This window comes from Coturnix japonica, chromosome 25, assembly GCF_001577835.2.
Source record: "Coturnix japonica isolate 7356 chromosome 25, Coturnix japonica 2.1, whole genome shotgun sequence".
Classification (NCBI taxonomy): Eukaryota; Metazoa; Chordata; class Aves; order Galliformes; family Phasianidae; genus Coturnix; species Coturnix japonica.
The window spans coordinates 1,251,604-1,261,281 of NC_029540.1; the positions used below are offsets into that span (position 1 = coordinate 1,251,604).

Here is a 9,678-nt window from a genome sequence, read left to right on the forward strand (position 1 = left end):
TAACAGTTAACACCCCCCCCCCCAAATATTCCCTCACCCATCCCGTGCCCCTCCTCAAGCTCCCCCTCTAGCTGCAGAGACCCAAACAGGTAACACCCCCCCCCCCTTAACTCACCCATCCCTTTGTACCCCCTCCTGCTGAGGAGACCCAGGTGACCCCCCCCCAACCACTCACCTCCCTGGGCTGGGGTTGGTTGGGTGTCCTTGTGCCCTTAGGTCCCCAAAGGTGGGGAACCTGAGCATTGTGGTAGGCCCCATAGCCCCCCCAAAGAAAGGCAACTGTAAGTCCCTCATGGAAGCCTTGGCATTCCCTGCTGCCCCATCAGCCCCTCCCCCCATATAAACCATCCCATGGGATGGGATGGGATGGGAGGTGGGATGAAGTTGGAGGGTGAATTGAGGGTGGGTTTAATGGGGAAGTTCTGTGCTATGGGCTGGAATAGATACATGGAGGGGCTGGGGGTGCCCCGTCCATCCCTGGGGGGGGGTTCAATACCAGCTTGGATGGAGCCTGGGCTGCTGTTAATGGGGGGGTTGGTGGCCTTGAATGCAGGTTGGGACCCTCCCAACCCAACCCAACCCAACCCATGCTGTGGTTCTGGGACCCCAGGGATGGAGGGATGCTGAGCTCATGATGATCCCCGATGCTGAGGAGGGGGGGGGGGACCTCAAAGCATCCCAAGGGTGAAGGAAGCCGAAGTTCCCCCCTCGTTGCCCCCCATTCCCCCCCTTTATCCCCCCCCCAGGTGTTTGACCTGCGTCAGTGCCACCGGCAGATGCAGCGACAAGCGGCCACAGCTCACGCTGCTGCTGCAGCTCAAGCGGCTGCAGTGGCTGGAAACATCCCGGGACCCGGAGCGGTGGGAGGGATCGCCCCGGCTGTGGGTGAGAGAGGAGGGGGCTGGGGGGTAGAAATAAGGGGGGGGGGGGGGGGCGTTTGGGCCCCTGAATGTTGGTGGTGGTTGGGGGGGGGGGGGGGGGGGGGGGGGGGGGAAAAAAAGGGGGGGGGGGGGGGGGCAGCTTTCGGACCCTGAATGATGGTTGTGGTTGAGAGTGGAGGGGCTGGGGGGGGGGAGAGAAGGAGGGAGGGGGTGCAGCTTGTGGACCCCAAATGATGGCTGTGGTTTGAACGCGGGGCTGGGGGGACTGGAGTGAATGGAAGGGGGGGGTTGCAGCTTTCGGACCCTGAATGAGGGCTGTGGGTGGGAGTAGAGGGGGCTGGGGGTGATAGAAAGAAGGTGGGGGTGGGTGCAGCTTGGGGACCCCAAATGATGGCTGTGGGTCAGAGCAGAACGGGGTTGGGGAAGAGTGAAGGGAAGGGGGGGTGCAGTTTTTGGACCCTGAATGAGGGCTGTGGGTGAGTGTGGGGCTTTGGGGGCTGGAGTGAAGGAATAGGGAGTGGGTGCAGCTTTCAGACCCTGATTGACGGCTGTGGGTGAGAGCTGAGGGGGGCTGGGGGGGATAGAAAGAAGAGGGGAGGGGGTGCAGCTTGTGGACCCCAAATGACGGCTGTGGTTGAAAGTGGAGGGGGCTGGGGGGGATAGAAAGAAGAGGGGATGGGGTGCAGCTTGTGGACCCCAAATGACAGCTGAGTGAGCGCAGGGCTGGGGGGGAGTGAAGGGAAGGGGGGGGTGCAGCTTTTGGACCCTGAATGATGGCTGTGGTTGAATGTGGGGCTTTGGGGGCTAGAGGGAAGGAATGGGGAGGGGGTGCAGCTTGTGGACCCCAAATGACGGCTGTGGGTGAGCACGGAGAGGGCTGGGGGGGTGGAAAGAAGGGGGGGTGCAGCTTTCAGACCCTAAATGATGGCTGTGGGTGAGTGTGGGGCTGGGGGGGGCTGGAGGGAAGGAAGGGGAGGGGGTGCAGCTTTTGGACCCCGATTGACAGCTGTGGTTGAAAGTGGAGGGGGCTGGGGGGGATGGAAAGAAGGAAAGAAGGGAGGGGGTGCAGCTTTCGGACCCCGATTGACGGCTGTGGGTGAGAGCTGAGGGGGGCTGGTGGGGTAGAAAGAAGAGGGGAGGGGGTGCAGCTTGTGGACCCCAAATGATGGCTGTGGTTGAACGTGGGGCTGTGGGGGCTGGAGTAAAGGGAAGGGGGGGGGTGCAGCTTTCGGACCCTGAATGATGGCTGTGGTTGAACATGGGGCTTTGGGGGCTAGAGGGAAGGAAGGGGAGGGGGTGCAGCTTTCGGACCCCAAATGACTCCCCGTCCATCAGGGCTGTCGGCGGCGGCCGGGATCGGAGTCGATGACCTGAGACGTCTGTGCATCCTCCGGTTGAGCTTCGTGAAGGGCTGGGGACCCGATTACCCGCGTCAGAGCATCAAACACACGCCGTGTTGGATCGAGGTGCAGCTGCACCGAGCGCTGCAGCTCCTGGATGAGGTTCTGCACGCGATGCCGGCGGCTGAGCACGGAACGATGAGATGAATGGGGGGAGATGGGGGGGAAATGGTGAAAAATGGGGAGAAAGTGGTGAAAAATGGGGAGAAATGTTTAAAACTGGGGGGAAAATTGGGGGAAATTGATGAAAAATGGGGGGAAAATGTTGAAAATGGGGAGAAATGTTTAAAAATGGGGAAAAATGATGAAAAATGGGGGGAAAATGGATGAAAAATGGGGGAAAATTGATGAAAAATTGGGGGAAAATGATGACAAATGGGGAGAAAGTGATGGAAAATGGGTTGAAAATGGTGAAAAATGGGGAGAAATGCTTTAAAAATGGGGGAAAATGAAAAATTGGGGGAAATTGATGAAAAATGGGGAGAAAGTGATGAAAAATGGGGGAAAATGTTTAAAAGGGGGGGAAAAATGGGGGGAAATTGATGAAAAATGGGGAGAAAGTGATGAAAAATGGGGAGAAAGTGATGAAAAATGGGGGAAAATGATGAAAAATGGGGGGGAAATTAGGAAAAATGGGGAGAAATGCTTTAAAATGGGGAGAAATGATGAAAAATGGGGAGAAAATGATGAAAAATGGGGAGAAAATGTTGAAAAATGGGGGAAAATGATGAAAAATGGGGGGGAAATGAGGAAAAATGGGGAGAAATGATGAAAAATTGGGGGAAATTGATGAAAAATTGGGAGGAAAGTGATGAAAAATGGGGAGAAAATGTTTAAAAAATTGGGGGAAAATATGTTGAAAATGGGGAGGAATGTTTAAAAATGGGGGGGGAATTGATGAAAATGTGATGAAATGTGATGAAAAATGGGATGAAAAGTGATGAAAGATGATTAAAAGTGATGAAAAATGGGAGAAGATGATTAAAAATGGGGAGAACATATTGAAAAATTGGGGGAAAATGTTGAAAAATGGGGAGAAATGCGTTAAAAATAGGGGGAAATTGATGAAAAACTGGGGAAAAAATGATGAAAAAAGGGGAGAAAATGGTGAAAATGGGGAGAAAATGTTTAAAAAGTTGGGGGAAAAGATGTTGAAAATGGGGAGGAATGTTTAAAAATGGGGGGGAGGGAAATTGATGATAAATTGGGGAAAAATGTTGAAAAATGGGGAGAAATTATTTAAAATGAGGAAACTGGTGAAAAATGGGGGAAAATATGTTGAAAATGGGGAGAAATGTTTAAAAATGGGGAGGAAAGTGATGAAAAATGTACAAAAAATTGGGAAAATGGTGAAAAATGGGGGGAAATGTTTAAAAAATTGGGGGGAAATGTTGAAAATGGGGAGAAATGTTTAAAAATAGGGGAAAATGTTTTAAAATGGGGAAATGATGAAAAATTGGGGGAAATGTAAAAAAAAGATGTTAAAAATGGGGGAAATTATGGAAAATGGGGGGAAATGTTTTAAAAAATGGGGGAAATATGTTGAAAATGGGGCTAAAAATGTTTAAAAATGGGGAAAATTGTACAAAAAATGAGGGAAAAGGCGGAAATAAAAAGGAAAGAAAAAAGGAGAAAAAGGGAAAATAAAAAATGGAAAAGGGGAGAAAATAAGGAGGAAATAAAGGGGAGAAATGAAGAAGAGGAGGAAGGAAATAGGGAAAAGGAGTAAAAAAATAGGGGAAAAAATAAAAAAAGTCAATGAAAAGTGGAGAAATGAAGCAAGGAAAAAAGTTTATAAAAGAAAAAAGAAGTGAGAAGCTTGGCAGAAAGAAAGTAAAAAAAATGAAGCTCAGAAAATGTGAAAAAATCCAATATATAAATAAACAGAAAAAGTTAAAATAAAAATAGTCCAAAAAAAAGCGAAGTTGTGGCTGATTTTAGGCTTGTGGCGCTGCGGACTCCATTTCCCATCGCCCCCTGCGCGCTGGCCGGAAGTGTCTGATGGTCTTTTCCGGTAGTGACGCTCGGCTCCAAGATGGCGGCGGGGAGCGGCGGGCCGGCTGCGAGGGAGCTGTTCGCTGAGGGGTTGCTGCAGTTCCTGCGGCCCGCAGTGCGGCAGCTCGATGGGCACGTCCATGCGGTCAGGTGCGGGGATGTGCGGGGTTATGTGAAGGTTTGGGGGGCTGGGGGGGCGGCAGGGCCTGAGCTGGGTCCTAGGCCGGGGCCTAGGCCGCAAAGGGGACCGGGGCCTAGTCCGGGAGGGGGGCCTAGGCCTAGGCCGCAAGGGGTGGCTGTACCCGCTTATATGACCGCGGTTGGGGTCGTATAATGGAGAGGGGTCCTCATAGGTGCCAATGGGGGTCGAATTGGGGGTCTAGGCCGCAAGGGGGGCTGGACTTGCTTATATGACCGTGGTTGGGGTCATATAAAGGGGAGGGGTCCTCATAGGTGGCAATAGGGGTCGCACTGGGGGTCTAGGCCGCAAGGGGTGGCTGGACTTGCTTATATGACCGTGGTTGGGGTCGTATAAAGGGGAGGGGTCCTCATAGGTGCCAATGGGGGTCGCATTGGGGGTCTAGGCCGGGAGGGGCGGCTGGACCCGCTTATATGACCGCGGTTGGGGTCATATAAAGGGGAGGGGTCCTCATAGGTGGCAATGGGGGTCTGCGCTGTCTGCAGGGAGAGCCAAGTGGAGCTACGGGAGCACATCGACAGCCTGGCTACAGGTGAGTGTGGGGGGAGGGGTCGGGTCTGTGCTTGTTAAAGGGGTTTGCCCCCCTCCATTGGGGGCTGCAGCACTTTATACCCACTGTATGATGCCCCCCAGAGCTGTGCCGCATCAATGAGGACCAGAAGGTGGCACTGGATTTGGATCCCTACGTGAAGAAGCTGCTGAATGCCCGGCGCAGGGTTGTGTTGGTCAATAACATCCTTCAGAACGCCCAGGTCAGAGTTTAGGGTTGTTGTAGGGGGGGATTCTCATCTCTGTGCCCATCTCTGGGTGCTCACAGCTGCTTTTCTCCCACCCCAGGAACGGCTGCGACGGCTGAACCACAGCGTGGCCAAGGAGACCATGCGCAGGAGGGCGATGCTGGAGGCAGCAGGCGGGTACCCCCAAGGTCTGCCCAGCAAATGAGCCCCATTGCAGCACCCAGCCGGACCCACAGCGAGCTGGGATGGAACAGGAGAGGCTCTGAGTGGGGAGATGCGACCCTGCAGGGCTGGGAGCACCTTGTTGGCAGCATAGGAGGGTTGAGGAGCCCAGCACTGTATCATGCAGCGCTTCAGCTGCAGCGTGAGGAACTGGGGGACTCTTTGTGTTTTCAGGTTTGTAGGCACTGTAATAAAAGGGACTGAGTGTTGCTTATGGGTTGGTGAGGCAGCGTGTGTCTGTCAGACACAGCCTGGCAGAAGCAGAGCCAGGCAGTGGCTGCCAGCACAGACGTGGAAGGGAATTTAATCACCCCCAGGTGGAGCTTTGCAAGATTAAGACTCCCCCTGTGGGGAACCAGAGCTTTAATCCCTTCCTGTAGCGTGTGGCTTCTCCCCCAAAACACAGAGAACTCAAAAGGGAGAATACTTTAATGTGAACCTATAAAAACAAATACAAGGGGGCAGATGGCAGCGGTTTGCTGGGGACATGTTGGTTCCTCTGCTCAGTTCTTCGTGTCCTTCCTCCAGCTGCTGGTGCTGCAGGGATAGAATGGGGGCTGTGGGAGGCAGAGCTCTGCCCAGCTCATCCCCATTCCCTTCTCTTGGGTGCTGATAAAGAATCCTTGCAGGCTTTACCTGGGCAAATCACTCCTGGGTCTCCATGCTTTCCTCCTCCTCGCCTGCAGCGGGTTCTTCCTGGTTCTCCTCCTCCTCTTCTCCTTCTTTCTTCTCTGGAGGTTTCTCATAAGCTTTTTCTGAAGGCGTCACTATCACGCCATCCCACGTGGACATCTCAGAAGCCAGATCTGCAGGAAGGGGGGACATTAAACACGCAACTCAGCTCTGGGACAGCACAGCCAAACCCCATTCCCAGCATGTGCCAGCAGGGGGAAGCACGACACGAGGTGAAGCCCCTACAGCTGAGCAGCTGCCTCCAGCAACACAGAGGAAAGGCTCCCACCCCAATGTCTGCTTACTTACAGCTGGCATCACCCTCCTGGCCCAAGATCTTCCTGTAGCCTCCATGAGAGAGGATCCGGACGAGCGTCTGCGCTGTGTAACACACCATGTCCTGCAGCACGAGGATGGAGTCACAACAGGGATGGATGGCTCTGAGTCCATTTCCCCCCCTTAAAGATAAGGTGACTCACCTGCTGCTCCAGAGTCATGACTGTGTGGACCCTGAAGTTCCCACTCTCACAAGGATCAGTGATACCAACGGATCCGGGCAGGAAGAGCCCAGCAGCCAGGATCTGAAGGCAACGCCTGCAGGATGAGACCTTTCATGTTAGGAATGGAACCATTCCCAGCACAGCAACAGCACCAGTAAGTGCACAGCAGGAGGCACAAATCAGCTTCTGATGATGGGGAAGCAGTCAAGCACTGTGAGCACAGCCTGGGTCTCTGGTCTGTAACGCTCTGAGATACCACTGCATTTCTTTGGTGTGGGAATGGGGGTTCATACAAGAGAAGCAAATGGACACAGACCTGTAGGCGATGTTGAGAGCCAGGGGCTGCCTGGTGGGGTTGTTCATCACAGCGTAATGGCCCTAAGATGGAATAAGGACAGAGGGAAGAGTGAAGCACAGGTATCATAAATCCCCCTGCAGGGGGGGGTGTGAAGGCACTCAGGTATGGGAAACAACCTGAGCTGCAGCGCAACATCAGCATTGATCGACATCAGCACTGATCGACATCAGCATTGATTGACATCAGCATTGATTGACACCAGCATTGATCGACATCAGCATTGATCCTCACCAGCAAATCCAGAATCCAGGGGGTGAGAGGCTCAAAGCCGGGGAACCGAATCCTCAGGTCCTTCAGCAGCCGGATTAAAACCTTCACCCTGGAGGAGATGGTGGGAGGAGAATCCATAACACATCCTGCTTGTTCCTACAGCAGGAACAGGAGCTCGCTCTCCATCCCCCCCCCAACCCTCCATAAAGATGGTTTTGGGGTCAATGAAGCTGTTGCTCCAAGCCCAAACTCACGTGGATTGAGAAGCGTTCTCTTCGAACCAGCGAGCGTGTCTGATGGCGGCCAGGGCGCTCTGCAGCACCTTGATGTCCACTGAAACAAACAGCACAAAGGCTCGTTTAATAAGCAGAACAGATGCAGGCCGGGCAGGCAGACGTGGGGCAGAATTAGCAGAGCCCTCACAGTGCAGCTCAGGGTCCAATTTACGGAGGTTGGGCGGCACCGTGGTGATGAGGATCTTCACCGTCGCATCAGCTGAGCTGATCTCAAAGCCGGTCTCGTTGGTCAGCATGGTAAGGACTGGAGAAAGAACCAAATTCCTTATAGAGAGGCTGGAAAATGGAATCCCAATGCCTGGGGATGTGCTGAGCTCGGTGCCTGGGTTCTGTGCTACACCGAGAGCCGTGTACCTTCACTGGGGTCCTGAGCTCTAAGGCTTTCGACTACTTTGTTTCCAAGGGCTGCCACAGCTTCCACTGGGGAGGAATAGAAGTCAGAGGAGGGTTGGGAGCTGCTGCTGTCCCACACCAACCCAGGAGCTGCCAGTACTCACAGGTGGGTAAGATCTTCAGGATGACAACCAGATCAGCCACGTTGTGCCCCGTCGTCATGGTGCCCTTCTTGTAGGAGCCCACCTGGCGAACCTCCTCGATTTGCTGATGGAAGAAGCAAAAGAATGAGCAAAACGAAGCCAGGAACGGCTCAAAGCAAAGCGTTGTGCTGTGAGGGGTTGGCAGGGAGGATCAGTGTCTCCTTATGGAGGGTGCTGGTAGATGAACCCACTTGGACTCACCACTTCAAAAGTCCCCGGCGCTACGATGAGATTATCGATGACGTTGTTGATTTTGGTCACCAGAGAAAGAATAGAAGCCTGCAAAGGAATCACAGGTGGAAGAGAAGCATCAGTCGATCGTCCCACAGCTTCAACCCCTGCAACAGCACCAACATCCAGCTCAGGGAGCTGAGCAGAACCCCCTGCACACCACCTGTTCTGCAGCGGTCGGTGCCAAATCCTGGTTCCTTTTCAGCAAGGCCTCGCTGAACGCGCTCTCATCGGCCGCAGGTTTTACCCGAGGGAAAGCCATCTCACACTGCAACGGGATCAGGCGTCAGGACTGACACAGCACACAGATACGGGCTCTGTGGTTTTATATATGCCCAGCATTGCTTTCTATCGCAGTTCCCAATCGCGCTACTCAGGTTATGGTTTCACTTCTATGTTATCCTAAAGGAGCTGCATGTCCTGCAGCACTGCAGAGTGGATCTGAACCCCCTCACCCCCCCAGCAGCCCCCATCAACGGGTGTTTTAGTGCCACACAATGCTTTGCTTTGCTTGCTTTGTTTGCAGCCAGCCGGAGCGTTTCAGTCTCTATGACAATAACTGACAACCCCAGGGCTTGAGAAACACGTGAGGAAACTCGTTCTGCCTGAAAGGAACCGGGAGGAGAAAGGGATTTCATTGTGGATGGAGAAGGAATCGCCCCCAGCCCTTAAGGGGGGACCCATCAAGGTGGGGCTGGGACCCATCAAGGTGGGGCTGGGACCCATCAAGGTGGGGCTGGGACCCATCAAGGTGGGGCTGGGACCCCTCGACGTGGGGCTGGGACCCATCGACGTGGGGCTGGGACCCATCGACGTGGGGCTGGGACCCATCTCAGGGCTGTCCCTGCCGTTATTACCGGAGCTCAATGAGAAGCTCGACCCCGAGAACGAACGGAAGGAGCCCCCGCCTTGCAAAACAGCGCGATGGGGACGCGGGTTTTACTCACGACATAGAAATCAAAGGGGATGTGCGGCACAAAGGGCCGGAACCTAAAGGGGGAAAAGAGAGAGAAAAGAGCTTCATTCCCTGCTGGGCAGCTGGGGGGGGGGGGGCAAGCAGGAAAGGGACTATGGGAATAGGAATAGGAATAGGAACAGGGATAGGGCTGGGGACGGGACCCCCCCTCTGCTCTGCACCCCGGCCCTATTTGCCCCCCCCCCCCCTCTAGGCCTGCACTGGGACCCCCCCCTGGAGCAGAAGCGGGACTCGCCCACTGCCAGGGCCTCCCCTGGAACCAAAGCGTCCGCCACGGCCTCTGCCTCGGTCGCCCCTATAGAACAGAATAGAAAGGAGAAGGTTAATGGGTTAATGACCCCCGGTACTGCCCCTATAGCCCCAGTACCCCCCCCATAACCCCGGTACCACTCCTATAATCTCTGTACCCCCCTATAGACCCGGTACCCCCCTCTATAATCCCGGTATCCCCCCTATTGCCCTGGT

The 9,678-nt window shown here is 54.2% G+C and overlaps 3 protein-coding genes across 4 annotated transcripts in view; 2 read left to right on the top strand and 1 right to left on the bottom strand.

Moving 5' to 3' along the window:
- Positions 1 to 2,490, top strand: part of LOC107324374 (mothers against decapentaplegic homolog 4-like) — an 8,052-nt gene extending 5,562 nt beyond the window's left edge. The window contains exons 2-3 of the mRNA XM_015884351.2: positions 747 to 885; positions 2,217 to 2,490. Of these exons, the coding sequence (XP_015739837.1) occupies positions 747 to 885; positions 2,217 to 2,428 (351 nt within the window). The 3' untranslated portion in view covers positions 2,429 to 2,490. The remainder of the gene's footprint in view (positions 1 to 746; positions 886 to 2,216) is intronic.
- Positions 2,491 to 4,271: 1,781 nt separating this feature from the next.
- On the top strand, positions 4,272 to 5,648 carry SNAPIN (SNAP associated protein). Its single transcript, XM_015884443.2, has 4 exons — positions 4,272 to 4,426; positions 4,961 to 5,007; positions 5,109 to 5,227; positions 5,313 to 5,648. Exons 1-4 carry the CDS (start codon positions 4,317 to 4,319, stop codon positions 5,415 to 5,417), a joined length of 381 nt encoding a protein of 126 aa, XP_015739929.1. The 5' UTR covers positions 4,272 to 4,316; the 3' UTR covers positions 5,418 to 5,648.
- A 197-nt stretch (positions 5,649 to 5,845) lies between these two features.
- ILF2 (interleukin enhancer binding factor 2) lies at positions 5,846 to 9,539 on the bottom strand. Of its 2 annotated transcripts, none has more exons than XM_032449192.1 (14): positions 9,467 to 9,539; positions 9,185 to 9,227; positions 8,401 to 8,505; positions 8,208 to 8,285; positions 7,968 to 8,070; positions 7,825 to 7,890; positions 7,598 to 7,714; positions 7,429 to 7,507; positions 7,196 to 7,283; positions 6,923 to 6,984; positions 6,586 to 6,700; positions 6,416 to 6,506; positions 6,071 to 6,240; positions 5,846 to 5,991 (listed from the first exon to the last, which is right to left on the bottom strand). In XM_032449192.1, the coding sequence occupies exons 3-13, from the start codon at positions 8,497 to 8,499 to the stop codon at positions 6,080 to 6,082; spliced, it is 1,059 nt and encodes a 352-aa protein (XP_032305083.1). In that variant the 5' UTR covers positions 8,500 to 8,505; positions 9,185 to 9,227; positions 9,467 to 9,539; the 3' UTR covers positions 5,846 to 5,991; positions 6,071 to 6,079. The 2 variants fall into 2 exon arrangements, with proteins under 2 accessions (XP_032305083.1, XP_015739928.1); XM_015884442.1 differs by having other exon boundaries at positions 9,449 to 9,470.
- Between the last annotated feature and the right edge of the window lie 139 nt (positions 9,540 to 9,678).